Source organism: Cryptomeria japonica, chromosome 7, assembly GCF_030272615.1.
Source record: "Cryptomeria japonica chromosome 7, Sugi_1.0, whole genome shotgun sequence".
NCBI lineage: Eukaryota > Viridiplantae > Streptophyta > Pinopsida > Cupressales > Cupressaceae > Cryptomeria > Cryptomeria japonica.
The window spans coordinates 562,975,013-562,995,346 of NC_081411.1; the positions used below are offsets into that span (position 1 = coordinate 562,975,013).

Genomic DNA, 20,334 nt, shown 5'->3' on the forward strand with positions numbered 1-20,334 from the left:
CATATAAAAATTTCACTGTATTTGTAATATCTTTGGGACTTTATTGTGTGGTATGGATTTGAGGCTAGATTTTTCACTTGAAAGTTCTTTCTCAGAGTAAATTTATGAGTTATGTTTCTATGCTAAGTTGCCAGATTCTGCAAAAAATCCCATGGGTCTTGGTTCGATTCGCACCAAATATTGGTCCGTTACAAATTCTCCCCAAATTCTGTTAGGGTTCGATTTTGGCCCAGCAAATTCTCTCAGAGGAACCCTGGTCGAATTTTAATGTATTTTGGACAAATTTCAATGCCAGCGGCAGAACCCGGGAAGAATCTGGGTGAAAAAGACATTTTTTAAAACTTTTTTAAAGTTTTTTTTTTTTTGCCTAATTTAGTCTATTCAACCTTGCTACCCTAAATTAGACCACTAAAAAGGTCAAATAGGTAAAACCTATCTCATTTGTGCATTTGTGAATGAAAAAGAAAACTTGTTGGCTCCATTTCTAAACTTTCTTGTTTGCTTGCCATAGCTGAAGAAGTGTTGAAGGGTGATAGTTGCATGCTCTGAGCTGGTTTGTGAGTTATTCCTACGTAGTTGCGATTGTTGAGAACTCCTCAAAGACATTGAAGAGGGAGATTTCACCAAAAGAGGTAGGTTTTTGTTGATTTTGTTTGTTTTTTTAATTTTTCTTTACATTGTTTTACAAAATGAAATGATTTCTCTAGTTCTACTTTAATTTATTTTTTCATTTTGGTTTGTGGCTTTGTATGTTGTTTAATGTTTATAGATTCAACATTCATAGAATGGCAAGTGCTTCTAGCAATCGGAACTCCCGGTTCAGAACATAGTCAGGCTCTCCACTATGGAAATATGTGGAAATGGTTTAGCAACTACCAGGTGGAGGTTTCCTTTGGATTTGCAGCCATTGCAAAGAGGAATATAAAATCTCTTATAGTAGAGTGAAAGCACATTTGTGCTTTATCCCTCAAAAAGGCATCAAGTTTTGTCCAGGCAAGCCAAAAGTTCCAGGGCAGCCTGCACCTAAAACCTTGCTTGCAAACTCTATTGTACTAAAATATATTGAAGAGCAAAGACAAGCAGATGAAGCAGTTGGGAATGCAGTTACTCATACTTTGGAAAGGTCTAGAAGTAAAAAAGCAACAAAGGCCTCTATGTCTTCAACTTCCAATGAACAATCCGTAGAGGGCCATCCGTTCTTGAATCTTCTTGAACAACCGGTGACAAATAAAAGAGCAAAGGGGCCCTTGGAAATGTCATTTCAGAATGAGGCTAGAGACATTGCCAAGGAAGACATAGGTAGATGCATCTATGCAAATGGATTGGCATTTAATGTTGTTCGCTCACCGTATTGGAAAAAAATGGTGAGATCAATTAATGAGGCTCCAAGGGGGTTCAAGGGCCCAGGTTATGAGAAGGTGCACACCACTTTATTGGACAAAGAGGTGAAAAATGTAAAGAATTCCTTGAAGCCTATGAGGGATTCAGGGATTGAAACAGGGGTGTCCATATGTCCATAGTATCAGATGGATGGAAAGATGCAAGAAATCGCCCTTTGGTCAATGTTCTTGCAGTGTCCACCAAAGCTGCAATGTTTTTGAGAGCAGTGGATTGTGAAGGGTAAGTGAAAGACTGTCCATTCATTGCAAACATTCTTTTCCAAGCCATTGAGCAAGTTGGTCCTCAAAATGTTGTTCAAGTGATAACAGGCAATGCAAAAAATTGTAGAGCATGATCTGATACACTGACATGGATAGGCCTTGCTTGGGTGAGGTATATGATGGCATTGACTCCATGATTGAGGATATGAAAACAATCATAAATGAGAAAGAGCAAGATCCTGAAGAAAAATTCTTCATGGAAATACAAAAAATCATGGTGGAGAGATGGAACAAAATGACTACCCCTTTGCATCTCCTTGCCTTTGCATTGAGCCCCAAATACTATAGTCAGGAGGTCCTCAATAAGAGTAGCACTAGAGTTGCCCCATAGAGAGATCATGAAATTGCTATGGGGTACAAGGCAGCCCTTCGTAGACTCTTTCCAGATTCATTACGGGCTGTGGTGAGGGCTGAAGTCATGAGTTTCAAAAGCACGGATGATTGCGGTATTGAGGCTCTTGAAGACAAGGCAAATGTTGATGCTCATAAATGGTGGTACTACCATGGAGAAATATACCAGAACCTACAAACCATTGCCATCAAAGTTTTGTCACAAGTAAGCTCTTAACTCTTAAGGTTCTAATTTCTTCATTCTTAAAATTTCTATTCAATGATTCATAGAATCATAACTGATAACTCTTAACTCTGATTTCAAAATTGAAAATCTTGATAGGTTGCTAGTTCATCATCATCCGAGAGGAATTGGAGCACATACTCCTTCAGCCACTCAATAAAATGCAATAAACTACATTCCAAGAAGGCGGAAGACTTGGTCTATGTGCATTCAATCTTGAGGCTCCTAACACACAAAGACAATACCTACAAACAAGGGGAGGCAAAGCATTGGGATGTTGAACCAAAGCATGCAGAGTTGGATGATTCAATTGCCCGCCTTAATGCGCTTGGAGTTGATGATGATGATGAGCTACTTATGATCATGAGGCTGCTCCTGAGGCTGAGATTGCTAGTACCACTGCCAGTGGCACTGTTTGTGCTTCTAATTTACCACAGGAGGATGATGATGATATGTTTGATGACTTTTGGTGATATTTGATCAGTGATGGCTGATTGTTAATGTTGACATTATTATTTTTGAACATAAACATTGATATGGTGGTGTATTTTGGCATTTTGCTATGTTATTTGCCATTTGGACTAAAAGTCTACAACATTAATATATATGGTGGTGTATTATGCTATTTATTTGCTGCTGCATATATGTATATATTTTTATTTTTTTATTTCTATATGTTTGTGTACAGATGAACCCGAACCCGCCCCCCCCCAAAAAATGAACGAATTTGCGAACCCGAATCTCGAACCAGAATCCAAACCGGCAACTTAGTTTCTATGCTATCCTCTATTTGTGTTCATTTTTTATCTTCATTGAGTTTTTTTGTCTTTTCAATTCTACGTTTTATGTTTCCCTTAATTATGAAGTTTATTGCAGTCATGGGTTTCTGCATTTGATATCTGGTTTCGAATATTAAATGCTTAAAATTCCTTACAAACATTGGACGGGGAATAAAATAGAGGGCAGGATGCTTGTACACCCCACTATCACTAGAATTGTAACCCTTTTGTCTTGTTGCATTCCTCACCAAAAGATGAATTTAAAAAGATCAATTGTTTCTCCTGGGATGACTTAATAAAAAATTGCAAGGACCCTTTTTTTGTAATAGATTTGTGATTTCTTTTTCTCACCCTTTGGAGGGATGTCAATAGGTGGTCGTAGTTTCAGAACCATTAGCAAAGTTTTTGAGAATGGCTGATGGACTAAAATTTGTTGGGCTATTTTTAAGAGGCAATGGATGGGGGTAAGGGGGACCAGTTTTATGGGATCCTAAACTAACCGTAGGTATTTGTGGTAAATCATAAACTAGTGGTTGTATACTTGAAATCATAGTCCTTTGCATACTATCATATACTACAAATACCTAACTTATTTTTATTTTCCATTCCTTTGTATAAATGAAGAGGTCGCCTAAGGCCTGTTAAGGTACATTCAATATTCTATTATAAGCATGAAAGCTAGAGATTAATTGTTTACCATCACAAGCGTGAAAGGCTCCAATAGGACTGTTTGATTGTTTTACTACACTTGTTACATTGAGGAAAATGATGTTAAAGCACTTAGTAAACTTGAAGTTGAATCTTGATTTCTTTTTTTTTTTGCAATTTTATTAATTGATATATTTTTCTACTTAAATTTTAGATGTAATGGTGGAAGGATTTTTGTAGTAATACTCCTAACTTTCAGAAGTAGCCTTCCCATATCTTGTGCTTTTGTTGTAGTCATGCTGTCAAATGTTTGAGCATATACAAACCAAGAAATAAATTGATTGGGATAAAAGTGCTAGAATGATCTGGGTTCTGTGCACTCTAGCCTTTACCTCCTAATATAAAATTGGGAAGGCTTGATTTGATTAGAAGTAATTGATGCATGTTCCAATGAAGTAGATTTGGGAAGGATTATAACTTAAATTTTTTATTCTAAACATTCATATTTTTTGGGTGTTTAATAATAGTTTATATTTACCAGTTCTTATTCGAGTATGGATCTTACACTTCCACTTGGCTTTGCTAATTCATTGCCCACTGTGGACCATGCGATTGTGGTATGGCCAATATCATAGTATCTGGACTTGTGAGTTAATCATGATTGCTCCCATTTAAACTGGAGGCAATATCTGGTGCATGCTAGTTTCACTTGCCAAACAACACAGCTCAAAGCTGATACCAAGTTTGTCAAATCTGTGGTTAATTTAGTAAACTAGTTTTTCAAAATTGATATTAAATCTGGTTTTTCAATTATCCATAAGTTGGACAGGAAAAAAAGTTCTTTTTAATTGTTTTTTGAGTTCTAATTTATTTTTTATTTTTTGATATTTGTTTATTTTGTTCTGAATCTTGAGTTTGAGAAATACTTACAGTCTGGCTATATCGTGGTATTTCTGCTACAGTTAGGTTTAATATATAAGGTTGTCTCAGGTCTTCACCACCTGTGAACCTTAATATTTGAGAAACACTTACTGTCTGGCTATATCATGTCATTTCTGCTACAGATTGGTTTGATATATATAAGTTTGTCTCAGGCCATTACGACTTGTCCTTCGGTTTAGTTGGGTTTTATGCAATTGAAAAAGTGTCTGAGGAATATTATTATGGTCTAATTGTTTGACAATTGGAGCATACTTCAAGCCCCATAGGTCACTTTGCTTGCTATGGAGACACTGTTATTATGCCTGATATTTATTTGTTCACTAGTTTGATGTTAGCATAAGTACGCCATTTTGGTTTACAAATTCTCATCTTGTGTTTTGTAGACAGTAATTATTACCTAATAACAATTTGCTATAGAGTATATTTCAAATAGAGTTATTGTCAAAATTGTAAGTCAACAGTGGTTTTTTTCAGACATATGATGAAGAAGAGGAACAAGGAGGCCTTTACTGCTTTTAAAGAAGCATTAAAATTCAGGTTAATTTATCTGACTTCTGATAAGATTATTTTGTTTAGTTTTTCATGCTCATATGGCATCATAGAGGAGTGACAAGCTGGTATATGTGATATTTATTTGTTGAAAACTGTGTTCCTTGTTTTGCAGGCGCAATAGCTGGCAAATGTGGGAGAACTATAGTCAAGTAGCCATGGATATTGGTAATTTTGGTCAAGTAAGTGTTGAATTTCAAATTCATTTCCAACAAGAAAATAATGAACTCATGGTGCTAGACAAGGCAGGCATGCTAATCATCTTTTGCAGAAGTTGATTTGGTAGCTTAAACCAACCGATGCATTTTTTTTTTTGATAAATAAAAGTGTGACCAAACGGGGGTCATGCCCAAGAACAAACAACCAAGCCTCAGCCACATGGCCAAGACAGCAATGGCCGTTTAGACCAACCGAATTCATCACCCTGGATCCTAGACCTTCCAATCAAATGCCTCCTAGCACAAAGACAAGTCATATGAACGGTTCTCTGCATCCATATGAGTAGCTTGATTTGCCAGTTTATTGGCCTCTTGTTTACCTTCTCGCAGTGTATGGGAGATTTTGACATCTCTGAAATTTGAGAGTATCTTCCAGATTCATGAAGTCTATTTCTTGGATCCCCAATCAGGGCAATCTTTCTGTTTGAGTACATTGATGACTATCTATGAGTTACCCTCCAGATGAATCTGGTCAAAACTAAAAGGAAGCTTCGGTGCAGAAAATGCTTCTTAACACTAATCCAGCGGGGGAGATAACTCAAATTTTCTTACAAATCTTAAATTGTTACAGAATAAGAAACACATACAGAACGAGATATACAACATGCAAATAGATTAACAATAAACACAAGATATATTGTGGGGAAAACCCTTTCAGGAAAAAATCCCCCACACTCCAAAAGCCACTCAATATATTATTAAGAAATCAACAACAATATACAATATGCTTGTAGAGCAAGCTTCTCCTAGGAGTATCACCAACCAGAGATTCGGAGGTAACTCAATAGGTATAAGACTCTTACACACAACCTCCATCTCACACACCTAATAAATAGGAGATACAATACATGAAATTGTCAAATGGTGTTACAAAACTATGAGCTAAAACCACCCAAAAGTGGTGCTCAACTTATCTCCAATCCAAGATGCTCTATGATGTGTCAAGACATACACCAACACATATAGCTCCCTTTTACAACTCATTTATGTATCTGACATGGTTTTATATTTCCAGAATATTTTAGGAGACCCAATTTTTGGAGGCCATAAATTTTGAACTAGATGTTCGATTGACAAACCCTTTGAAGTGTTAGAAAGCTTGTGACATGCTATATCAAGCTATAACCCACTACGCTAGTTATAGACACTTTCAGGGCATTTTGGAGCCTCTACGACCCTTAAAATTGACTCCAAAACTTTTGTTCACAACTTTCAAAAATAGAAAATATAATATCTTCAATTCTAGACATAATCTTGCAACGAAAATTTACCGGCATGCTTATCTAGCCAATTCAAAGCTTTGGGGAAGATTTCGAACTAATTCGTACACAAATGAGAAATTACTATAAATAGTAACCTTATGCAAATGTAAGGTTGAGACACCATTTTTCTAACAAAAACTACCTTCTCTACAAGCTCGAACACCTAACCATGCAATTTGGAATTACACAATGTTATTTGTAGTCTCCCCAAGCTTCATGGCCTCGAGCTTTAGGATCATACCATCTAAATCCCTGATGATGCAACCTGCCCCTGAATGGCTAGGGTTGCATCAACAACAATCAAAATAACTTTTGTCCACCCTTTGTCAAGAGGCACCTATCAAGTATTTTCCCTCTTCTTAGCCTTTAGTGTAGGCTGATTGACTCCACACATAGTTGATCACCAATCGTGGCCGATTTTGAGTCATTCTATCATCCCAACTTGTAAACGTGCTTTTGGAGAGGGATTGATTACGAGCAACATTATTTACTACTTTTTTGATAGCATTCTCAATTTTTAGCACTAACTTCGTCACATGCATTTCCTTATTTTGGAAGAGACGATGGTTTTTCTCTTTCCAGATTTCCCAAATAACTACTGAGGGGCTGATCTCCAAAGGCTTCCAAAAATTGAGCCTTCATTCAACATTGGTCAGCAACTGAACATGGCAAGAAGACCCTGTGTTAAGAGCATTGACCAATCTAGCCTTTCTGTGACTTTCTTTCAATAATGATTAGCAACATCACATCATAACAAAAGGTGGTTGATTGTTTCAATTTGGTTCTTGCGCAAGGGGTAGTGGAACGAGCCTTGAAAGTCAAGTTTGCTTAGCTTGTCTCTAGTGAGAATTTTCTTCTATAACATTGCCCATGAAAATACCTTAGTCTTTGGTAGGCGTGCCTTATTCCATAATAGATGTGTGGGCCATTCCTCTTTCCTTATTGTTTCCTCCTTCAGTTTATATCCCATCCTCTGTAGTTTCCACATTTGTCAACACACCACTGGACTTGATCTTCTCTTTTTGCCCAAACAATCTTCCTACCAGTCAGGATTCTTCCAAGAGCCTCAACTTGCTCCTGAGGGGCATCAATCCCTTGTAGAGAATGCCAATGCTTTTCCACAATTTTGTCATGCTCCTGAATGTCTACATGATCAACCACCCCGATGGCCCCAATGGTTAGAAAGCCAATCTCTGATTGCAGCAAGGTTTTGATCATTGACAGGAATTCAACCAAAAAGTCTACCCCCTAGCCCATTTCCAACGTCCTAGGTAACATGATTTGCAATAATATCTTTGAATGCACAAATGAAGTTCCAAATTGTTGAACTTGAGATGGAGTTCTCAATTGAGAAAATCCATGTGGGATCCTGGCCCATTTTAGGTCTGATTTACTGTATATATTTCACACCAGTTTAGCCCCAAGGGCTAAGTTCATAGGTGTTCATTGTCTAAGTCCCACTACACTAGCCTCTTTTGGATGACAAATCTTCTCCCAAGCAACCAAAGGTATTTTATGTTGGTTCTCACTGCCATTCCAAAAAAAAGGACTGCATCTTTTGGTCTAACTGATCACAAATACTTTGGGGTAGTTTCATACAAGACATTCAATGAAATTTGAATATGTATAATTGAAACCACTGTTTTGAGCAGCATGTTTCTACTTGACGAAGAGAGCCATTTCCCTATCCATGAATCCATTTTCAACTTGCAATTGTAAATAATAGCATCCCAAAGATGAACTTTATTTGCACTAGCAAATAGAGGAAGCCCTAAGAACTTACATGGGAGCTTACCAATCTTGAACCTCAACATGTTGGCCATGTCCTTTTGCCTCCAAATGTCTCTATTTCCAATTCATACTTTGCCTAGAAACGCTGCAATATTTGTCTAGAGTAGTTTTGATAGTTCGGGCCTCTCTTCAATTGGCCACCCCAAAAAGCATCATGTCATCTACAAATTTTAAATGTGTGAGGTTTTTGACCCACATAACAACTTTGATTCCCTTCTATTGAAGCGATAATTGTGCCACTGTGATGCTTTTGCGTAGAGCCTCTGCCATGATAATAAAGAGGAAGGGGGAGAGGGTGTCCCCCTGTTGTATGCCTCAAGATGAGGGAAAGAAGCCTTGTGGACTCCCATTAATTAAAATTGAGAAGCGTGGGCTTCAGATGCAACTCCCAAGCCATCGAGTCTATTCCTTACTAAAACCAAATCACTCGATAACCTCCAAAAGGAATCCCCAATCTACCTGATCATAGGCTTTGCTAATGTCAAGTTTCAAGATCATTCTCTCCACCTTTGCTTTCCTCATAGTGTGAATTGCCTAATGAGCCAAAATACCCTTCAGGATTGATCTACTAGGAGCAAATCCACTTTGCTCTTCCAAGATGATTAAGGGGAGAACCAAATTTAACTTGTTTGCTCTGACCTTGGTTACAATTTTATAAATTGTGTTGCATGATGAGATAGCGGGGAAATACCCCATCACTTTCATTTTTGCATTCTTTGGAATGTGGGCAATAAAGGTATTGTTTAAGTCTTTCAACATGGAACCGTTGAGTCTCAATTGCTCTATCACAACATCAATGTCCCCTTTGACTAGGCACCAAAAGTGTTGTGAAAACAAGCAAAAATTCCATCTGGCCCTAGGGCCTTGTTTGGGCTGAGTTGGAATGTTGTTATCTTGACTTCCCTTTCCAAGATTGGACGCATAAGTTGTTCATTTAGAGCATTATCAATCAGCGGCGAGATGTTACCAAGAACTTCTGCTCTCACAACACCATCAACTACAACTTGCCTATTCAAAAGAGTGAAAAAAATTGATGGCCTCATCACCAATCTCTTTTGTCAACAATCGAGGGACTCCATTTTCATCCTTAATTTCATTGATCTGATTTTTGCTTTTGTATGTAATAGTAGAGTAGTGAATTCTTTTTGTGTTTTGACCCCATCCTTAAGCCAATATTCTTTGGACTTTTGGCACCAAAAGATCTCCTCCCTCAAAATCTCCACATACTCCCCTGCAGAGATTTCTCCATGTGATAATCCTCCACTCCCATTCCATCTTGAATGAATTTCTCACTAAAATATGCTAACTCAATCTCTATCCTATGCTTTTTCTCAAATGTATTACTGAAATGGTTCTTGTTCCATTCCTTCAATATAGTTTTAATAAAGATGAGTTTCTTGTGGAAAGGGAGGAGCTTTGTAACTGTTGTCATTTTATGACACCCTTGGTCCATCAATGAGAACCAATCAGAGATATGTTCCATCGACCAGTTCTGCCCCAGTTGATCAAGCGCTAAGTCAGGGAATCAAGAAAATTCTTAAGTGTTATTTTGCCATGAGGTGGACTTCGGGAATTCTCCCTCTATCCTTGCATAGTGCCTTCAATACCTCAAGGTCCATTGACCAACTCTCCTTTCCTTTGTCGATTTTCGGATTTTGGGGAACTGGTCCAACACTTACTTTTTTGGTAAGTGTTACATTGTTTCCCCGAACCCTGAAATCGAAAAATCCCTCCCTTTGTCAGATGTCGGATTTCAGGGAACTAGTCTAACCTTGTTAGACTATTTCCTCAAACCTTGAAATCCAAAATCCCTTTGTCGGATTTTGGAATTCAGGGAATTGGTCTAACACTTAATCTTTTGGTAAGCGTTAGGTTGTTTCCCCAAACCCCGAATTCCAAAATCCCTTCCTTTGTCAAATTTTGGTTTTTTGGGAACTGGTCTAACCCTTACTCTTTTGGTAAGCTTTAGACTATTTCCCCGAACCTCAAAATCCAAAATCTCTTCCTTTTTGGATTTTGGGGAACTGGTCTAACCCTTACCCTTTTGGTAAGCATTAGACTATTTCCCCGAACCCCAAAATCTGAAATCTTTTCCTTTTTGGATTTCACCTTTCGGATTTTGGACTTCGGGGAACTGGTCTAACTCTTTCTCTTTTGGTAAGAGTTAGACCATTTACCCGAATCTTGAAACCCAATATCCTTCTCCCGCCTCCCTTTTGTCCCTTCAATCTTTCGGACTTCGGGGTTCTCAACTCCTCATTATTAGTGACAGTTTCCTGAAGGCCCGATGCCCAATCTCCGATGACTAACAACACTTCCAGATAGAATGACTGACACTCAAGGATCTTAATGCTCCACCAACTCTTGCAACTTGTCTATTTTCATTTATGGAGCTACAGGGATGCATTTAATGCATTTTGTAGGATTGCCATCAAGTGGAGTCTAGGGCCATGCCGATTTATGGTTGCTTGATGATCTTCATGTCAAGTTTGCATGTTTTGAACTTTGATTGTCATGTAATTCACCTTCTAGAAGTACTTCCTTCTTGGGATTGCCTTGTTAGGGTATGGTTAGGTTTCTTGCATGCACCATCATGTAAGATCCAGCCACTTCCCTATCTTCTCGGACAGACATTCTCTTGTACATACCAAAGTCAAGGATTTCTCATCTTCGACCGTTGATTTCTTCTTTGCAACCAGTTTGCTATAAATAGGCTCTGAGGCCTCATTGTAAAGGGTTCTCTCCCTGCTAGTTTGAGCTATCTTCTGCTCTTTCACTTCTCTTGAAGACTTATATTTCTTGCATTTCTGCAATTGTAAGTTTGGCCGTTGGCCTAAGAATGAATCAAAATAATCATTATTGCCTCTCTTCAACTTATGCATGCTGTGTATGTTTTCTTACCTTCATGATAAGTGCATGTTTTGTGGCTTTCTCTCACATATATGCTGTGTTAATTTGTTTCGGAGTATGACTTGTGGGAAACCTTCTTCCCTTTTGACATTCAACAAATCCTAAGCTCTGTACACGTTTCTGGTGTCATCCATGCAATTGAAATGTGTGCATCTCTAGGGTATTTGATTGATTCTTTGTGTCATTCCGGGATTGGGAGAGAGATATCTCTCATCTTGGTGCATCACCTCTTTATTTTTTTGCATTTTCTCGCCTCTTTTCTCCTACAAGCTGTTAGAGTAGGTTTAGAAGTTGGATTTGAAGTGTTGGGTTGGTTGAACATCTGCACCTGGATTAGGAAGGAAGCTGGCCTTATCTAGAGATTTAAACCCTTGCGCAAGGTTCCATAATTCGGGGTTGTTTCCATGTTTCACAAGGTTGCTGGGTTGATAGCTTGGCAAGGTGCAAACATTTGTGACAACAGTAACCAACCAATACATTTTGTGATGTGATGTGATGGTTCTCTTATATAAGTTGCATGAACAAAGATAAGAGGTCAATATCCTTTATGAACATTTCAAGTTTTCAAAAACCAATCATATGATAGATCTTGGATGTCAATATGTGATCCTGCAAAATTATTAAACAGTGAAAACTTTGAAAACCATCTTTTGAAATATATCTTAAAAGAATGAATTTTCATTAGTATCAGGTTATAATAAGGAAGATATAGCAGCTTATATGTATTAATAACTCAAAGAAGAAAAATTCTACAGTTCCTTGTAGCATAAAGCAGTCTAAACCAACCAAATATGTTTTCAAAGATTATGGTATGGGTGAAAATAGACACTTTTTCTTTCTAACTTCTATATAGTTTCTTTTCTTTTTATGTGAAGACTTCTTTCCTTTTTAGCTTTGTTGGATACTCTAGAGTTTTTATGTCTTATAGAACATATCCAGACTGTCTTGATATGTATATGATCTAAATACTTATTAAAGCTGTATCCAGCAATCGTCTAATCTGTGTACATATTGGGTAGGGTAGATGTTTTATCTGGAAGTGGAGTGTATGTGATTATGTAAGTATGGATGTATGCATGGTTATTTTCTTTATATGGAATATTATTTTGAATTTGTCAATGTATTGACTGAATGCACCAAAGGTAAATATAGAGTACAGTGGTTATTGATTTTGATTATTCTCTTGAATGGCGATGTATAATTTGGCGATTGAAGGTTCCTTTGAGGGGCATAAAATCATATTAAATTGAATGCTTCTGAAAAATAGTTATTTTGAACTCTTCTATATGCAAATAAAATGATCTGTGATAGTGTATTGTATAATGCTGGATTTTGTGCAGGCATTGGAAGCAATAAAAATGGTGTTAGATTTGACTAATAACAAACGTGTAGATATAGATTTGCTCTCAAAGTTGGTGGAAGAAATGGAATCCAGAAATGCACCGGATGGATCTCTGGGTATTGCTGCCAATGGTCCTGAAAAGAATCTTCAATGCAGCAATTATATGAATGAGATTCAGTCAAACAAAACAACTAATGGCCAGAGTACAGACAAGCAAAATGATACCATGGGCACTGGGTCAGTTGACAAGGAGAATTATGGTGGCATCAAGTATTCTTTTGAAGAAGAGCAAATGGTGGATCTAATTGGAAGAATACTACAGCAGGTTTGAAGGAGTATATAATAAAAAAAAATTGATGGTGTTAACTGCTAATTTACTCTGAAATATAATGTTTAGGTTAAAGTGAGAGAGATTGACAATGAGCTTGATATTGTAAGGATGTTTCACTTTGCTTGATCAGTTTTTCATATGGTTTCAGATAGTACGAAGTGGTGAAGGTGGGGGGGACATATGGGGTTTGTTTGCTCGATTCCACAAATTCAAGGGGAACTTGGTTACATGCTCAGAATCTCTCTTGAAGCAAGTCAGGGCTTACCAGGTATTACTCTTGCCCAAATGAAAACAAGTATATTTTGTACTAGAAGGAAGTGGAAGAAATTCATTTTATAATCCCAAAATATGTATTTCTTTTTCATTTATGGCCTGGAATATAATTATTAGGGGAAACCTATACCTCAAAAAAGTGGAAAGTCAAACAGCACACCTAAAGAAGCACCCTTAATTAGCTAAGTTACAGGTCTGGGATTTAGGGTTCGGGCTCACCATTTGGTGGATTGTTTTTCCCAAGGTTCAATATGACTGGTTACGACCTTATATGTACTCGTAATTTGCAAAAAATAAAATACTTGTAGTTAATAGATTTAATATCAAATTTAAATGCAAAATTATAATCTATAAACTTTATATTACTTTTCAACCCTTTGTCAGTCCTTCACTGTAATGTCCCTTATATATATATATATAGACTGATATACTGTATGGATTACTTCAAACATTTCAGTACATTATTATTAAAAAGATTATTATTCAATATGAGTAGATTTCCACAATCCATTAGTACGTCTATATAGTATGTTGATGCAAAAAAGCTCACAATCAAATCCAGAAGCTCATATAGACAAAGATTATTATTATTCACAAGTTAATATTAAAAATTATTATACACAAATTATTATTAATATATGTGCATTACCTATATCAAAACTTGTTTATTAGAAAAGCACCGATCAAATTACCAATACATTAGGCTGTGTTTAAGAATAACAAATTTTAATTAGAAAAGGCACGACTCAAGGGGGAGTCATATACTTTAGGAAGGGTCGTATCCAGTCAAAGAAATTAAATACCTTTGACCACCTTCCTCCAGCAGGACACACACGGGAAGTAAGTAGAAGAGAATACGGGAATTTTAAGGAAGGGAAGGAAGTCTGACTGTTATCATCAGTCATCACACAGCACAGCCAATCTTACTGTTGGTGTTGGAAATAAGCCACACCCGGACCGACGATGGACTGGTCCAAGAGGGGCTAGTAGCTCAGTGGTAGAGCACTCCAGCAGTGTATGGAAGGTCCTAGGTTCGAGTCCTAGCTGGTCCATGTCTCAACACTTACTAACACACGGAAATAGTAAGAGAGGAGAATACGGGAGAAAGAAGAGGTCAGCAGTCATATTCACTGGGAAAACTCTACCGAATGAATGTGAAGATTGGTAATGATTTCATAAGATGCTGTCTAGTATTATTGCTATAATTTAGTATGGTTAAAACAATTAACATTACTAATAAAATCTAATTAATACAATTCAATATTGATACTGCTAGTACAATCTAATATTGCTAATATAATTCAATATTAATACTACTAATACAATTAATATTAGTACAATTTAATATTATTAACCCAGCACGGAGGATACAAGTGCTGTGATTTGGTATGGATGAATTAAAATATTAGTGCATGAATAATATAATTTCAGTGCAATCAATTACAGACATATACCCATCTATAGGAATTGAGGGAGCTGAAAATGCTACTCTATTGTAGTTTGTGGATTTTTCTCTTTTTTTTTCCAATGTCAGATGATGACAGTTACATCCCTGGGGCTAAACAAACATGATTTCTGTTTAGGAACATTCTGGGAATGTGGGGACAAGGACTTTGCCCCCTCACCCTTATCTGCTCCATATCTATTTTTCTTTTGGGGACATTCCACCTTCTTTACATTCCAAGGATGCTAAGCTGTTCAACCTAAATATTCACTCTTAAATACCCTAAAATGCTTGCCCATTTGAATTTTGATTTTTTTACAATTTACTTGTGCAAGCAAGAAGAGGAAAACTGAAAAGAGAGGAGGGGGTGAAGAACTATTTGGACACAGCTTGAGGTTTGTGGATTTGAATGACCTTATGAGAGAAGTTAATTATTTCTCCAGGTAATGGGTGGACAAATATGTGAACAAATTGATAGAAATGGGTGTCACCCTCACCTATGAAAAAATGAGACAAGTGGAGCCTTCTCTTGATTATGATGAGAGAACACCTACAAATATAAGGATACATGCAGATGAGGAGAGTCATGCTCGCAAAAGAACGAAGGGTATGCCTGGAGAATCTAAAATGAAGGGGAAGGAGACAGTTAGTCAACAATTAAAGAAGAAGAAGAAGAATAAGCCTAGCACTCCTTTATCGACCACCAATTCCTCATCAGTAAAGGAAATTGGAATGCTAGAGAAGAGTAAAGAGTTTGAACAATGTTCCAATACGGAGACCTTGCCGGAAAATATTCAAGAATTACAGGCTATAGCACAGTCGGCACCACCGAATGAGGATGAAGAGCAACCAAGATCTCCCACAGTCCATTTGAATGTAAGTTTGGGCAATAATGTGTTTGATTTGACTAGGGATAAGGAGGAGGAGGATGATGTCATCTCAACATTAAGAGGATTAGATCGAGAGATGTGTCTTGATGATGCAATGGGAATTTCCACCATTCTAGATTGGTTACTACAGAGCATGGAGAAAAGCAAGATGATAGGGGTGCAATCTATTGAGAATATTGATGATGTCTTAGCAAGGACAAACAAAGAGAAAGAGCAGAAGAAAGCTAAGATATTTTCCAATGTTGTTAGAAATGAAGCAGGTGTGCGAATTGCACAAGTGACTATCCCGATGGGTGATGTGACCAAAGATGTGGCCACTCCCATGGATTATCAAATTACTTCGATTGCCCTTGGACGAACTACAAAGAAGCAAGAGTTCCAGAAACTTGATGATACAGTCCAGGCAATCAAGGCACTATTGGATAGGGAGAATGTGAAGGAGAATATGTATAAGGATGAAAATATGAAGCTTAAGGAATTTATTGCAGGGATGAGCTCCCATAGGTGTGAAGATCCCACTTTTGTCTCATCTATTGCAGTTGATCGTGGATTTCACTTTGATCATTAGGCAACGAGAAATACACATACAAAATTAGGAAAGTGGATTGAAGATGTTACAAAATAGGCGGATGATTTCCTAACTTAGTTTGTCCAAGCATTTCACAAATCATCAATGCTCATGTTCAGGATACAAAATTTGGAGGGAGTGTGGGATGATTTCCAGCCGGTACAGGAGAAGACAATTCCTCGCCTCAAGGTGTTGAAGCGAGTTCCGAAGCCCACAATTATCCATGAGGGAGTTGTATGTGAGAGATATTTATGATTTTCAGAGATGGTATTGTTCATTGGCCATGCAGAAGTCTACTTATGAGCATGCGAGGAAAGATTGTGCAGAGATGAAGGATCAATCCAAGAGATTCAATCCAAAATCCTTTCATCCATTGAAGAATTGTGCTTCCAATGGTCTACACTTAGAAGAATTGAGAAATAAGATGAAGTTCATGTATTTCAGTTAGTTGGATTCTTTGAAGAAGAATCAGATTGATGATTTAGTTTCCCTACTGATCCACATCCATAGTTTACAAAGGCTTATGCCAGATTGGGAGAATATTCTTGATGCTTGTTCGGATGCATTGGATGTGATGGATGCACAACAGGAGGCTTTGCCTAGTGTCACCATGGAGGAGCTAGATTCAGTTTTGGCCAAATTTCTGGAATATGTTGTTAGAGAGAGGAATGCAAGTCAGAATGTTCTAGAAGATTCCCTATTTGATGATTAGGCGTCATTCCATTGGATCACATGTTGGTGATTCCTTTTTTGATGTAAGCCCTGATTAGGGCAAACTTAGGGTTATGTTGGCATGATCTTGGCCCTTGATTTTAAATGAATCTTGGCCATTCATTTCTTTGGAGACTCTATATATACCTCATTGCTTCTCATTTGTAAAAGAGAGATTTTTGAGAATTGTCGCCTATATGCTACAAATTTGAATACAATCATTGAAGTTTGGTGATTTTGTTTAAGTGTTGTATGCATTTGTGGTTCTCATTGCCTCCAAGTTTAGAATATAATTTATATTAGAATTTGTTTTAAGTTTTTTAGATTGAATGAAAGAAGTGTTGAATGCATTTGTGTGGAATCCATTTAGTCCATACCACTAGCTTCTTGCTAATTGTAAGATTGCCTTGTGTGGTCAACTGGAATTTAAAATTGAACTTCAATTATTGCACGTCCATTGGTATGCATTTCTTTGATGGTGATAATTTGAACCTCTATGAGATTTACCTTAGTTACCCACATGTCAACAATTGACGGTAGAAACCTTGGAATCGTCTTAGTTGATCAGATATTTAGCATCTGAAATGATTTTGTTCAAGAGGGGGGTAAAATACTTTGGTATTTTATTCTGTGTTCATATTTGCATAAAACACGCATCAACACTGTTCTGATTTGGTTGCTGTCTACCATTCATACTCTATTTTGTAGTGCTTCTCTATTTTTTCCTACTAAAGTTGCATATGATATATCTCTTGTAATCAATTGATTTAATCCCTGTGAATCTTGTACTTCATTTGAGATGATTGATGTTTGGGCTTGGTCTATAGCAGTTAGCACAATTGGCTAATAGATCCGCCATTGTGTTTGCTTCCCGATATGTGTGTGCTATGGAATAATTTGGAATTAGATTTAAGAGTTGGGTGATGTTCTCAATCCATTGAGTTGCCTTCCAACTCGGTGATGAATGTTTAGTTATTGCATTAATGATTACATGGGAGTCTCCTTCAATATCTAAATCTGAGATATCAATGCATGTCTGTATTCCCAATTGTAATGCTGCATATTCAGGCTCATTGTTTGTTCCTTCTTGTAGTTTGATTGAGCCTGCCCATTATAAATTTCCTCTATGAGCTCTAATGATAAAACCTGCTCTCGATAATCTTGGGCTACCCCTGGACGGTCCATCAAAGTTTAGTTTCAACCTTCCTTCCTTTGTCTTGTTTAATATAAATATTTTAAAATATTAAGTTATAACAGATTGAATAATAAACAAAATTATATAACAAATTGACGTGATGTAAAACATAAAGTATAAATAATTTTAATTTAATTGGAAAAAGAAAAAAATTAAAATAAGAACGAAACTTAAAAAACTAGTAAGCCTCTTTGTGAAAAGCCCTGAAAAAGCCAAGTCGGTCGTAAAATGGATGCATAGGAGTTTCGTGGGCACCACTAAACTCCCAAGTAGCAGAAGGCAATCGGCAAAGGTTTCTCTTCCTTCAACAGAGCTTTCTTCTGGCATCGTAGTCTAGATGTTTTTTAAAATATATTTTATTAGCACAAATGTTTCCCTTTACCCTACCGAATATATGGCAAATTTCAATGAATTTTTTTTAATGTTTTCAAATCCACCGAATTTTGAACTTCATGATTTAAATTCGGCGAATGTGGTGACTTAGGACGAGGCTATGGGGTCGTGACATGTCTCTGTGTATCTCAGAAATAAATGCACTTTTTCTATTCTAATTTGATGGCACTATAGTGATGAGCAATGATAAGGGTGTCAATACTTGCTTGAATGTGAAGTGAAGGTTGGTAACAAGCTTAGTTGTTTAGCATCCATTGAATGTGATTGAACTAAGGAGATCCCACATGAAATTGTCTTGGACATGAAGGGAAAATAATATGCTCAGCAAGTTGAATTATTGTATCAGGAGTTGAATCATGCTAGTGCCAGGTATGAAGGATGTAGTTGTTTGTTGATAGGAATGCATTGTTTCTTACCTCAAGGATTTAGCAGGGGATTTACTCAACCTTTTCTCATGGTGCTTGAGGTGTTACAGGTTTGGCTGCAATTCACTCATTTCACAATTATCATATTATGTAGGAGCGTGAACTGTTCATCAGACCCAAGCCTCGAGAAAATTTTCTGAATTTTGAATGCTTGATATCCTTTTTAATTATCGATGTGTTTTTCCATAGACCATCCTGTGGCTATATATGCATGACATTCAATTTATCTTTGATTTTCATGGAAGTAGCAGAGCAGCCTAATCTTATTTTTATTTGGTTTTAAAATCAGGGATCTGAGTTGAAGAACAATGAGGATTGTTTCAAAAAGTTTGCTCGTGCTTCATTGCAGCTCTGTGAGTTATACATAGATATTGCATCTTCCACAAGCAGCAAGCGTGAACTTAATACAGCACAAATGCACTTAAGGAATGCCATCAAACAGGTACCATTTGTACAGATTTTAACAATTAAATATTTAGGAAGAAGATTACTGAATTTTGAACTATAGTAGCATACTTTGATGATGTGCTAAATTCGTCATCAATAGTTTTTTATGTGGGTGGTATCACTCTTCTTTTTGGAGTGGTTTTTCATTCATGTCTATTAAACTCAACCTATGTTAATGTATGTAGTTGTTATGCTTTGATTGATGTAGTCTATAAGCAAATTTCATTTGCCAATCATGTACAATTGGTTCATAAACCTAACTCTTGCTTGAGGCATAATTATATTTATAACAAATTACCATAGTTTGCAGAATATGATGATTGAAGATACATTCTGTCTTGTTGGATTGCATCATAAAAAATTTATTCTTGAGATAATGTGCATAATATAAGAACATTATTCATTCTATAATATCATAGACAACAAGAGTTATGCGAGACAGAACATTCTGTAATCTACTGTTTAAAATTTCTAAAGTAATTTTATTAAGGCATTTCTGAATGTTGAACTCTGCTTCAAGTTGAAGCAAAGAACTTCTTCAGCTTGGTAAATGGATTACTTAGAAGTATTAGGATTTCAGGAGACACCCTCGAGACATTCTCAGAACAGTCAATAATGCTCAAGACTTCTATTTGGTTCTCTACTCCAGATGATTTATTAGAGGTTTCAAGAAAAAGGGAAACTCTCAGTAAAATAAAACTTAAATGAACATCTTGTGAATTGGGGATATGAAAAAACTAACATATGGAAGCAAGGACAAAGGATGAGCAGCTATATCAAATGGTAAGCCCTTGACATGTGACTACCTTCCTGATATAATTTCATGCCCAACTGAATTTTCTAATCGAAGTGAAAATAGAGTAAACAGGAAGATTTCATCTCCCACCTAATTATATGGCTCAAAAACTCAAACATAACTTTGGTGTTAAAGCATTTTAAAAACAGAACCGAATTGTAGGGGATAATATTTTTCTTATTAGT

The 20,334-nt window shown here is 36.7% G+C and overlaps 1 protein-coding gene across 1 annotated transcript in view; it reads left to right on the forward strand.

The window, feature by feature from the left end:
- LOC131078433 (uncharacterized) overlaps window positions 1-20,334 on the forward strand; it is a 164,918-nt gene that overhangs the window by 126,779 nt on the left and 17,805 nt on the right. The window contains exons 15-19 of the mRNA XM_058016131.2: window positions 5,079-5,141; window positions 5,269-5,335; window positions 12,675-13,001; window positions 13,156-13,275; window positions 19,196-19,348. Of these exons, the coding sequence (XP_057872114.2) occupies window positions 5,079-5,141; window positions 5,269-5,335; window positions 12,675-13,001; window positions 13,156-13,275; window positions 19,196-19,348 (730 nt within the window). The remainder of the gene's footprint in view (window positions 1-5,078; window positions 5,142-5,268; window positions 5,336-12,674; window positions 13,002-13,155; window positions 13,276-19,195; window positions 19,349-20,334) is intronic.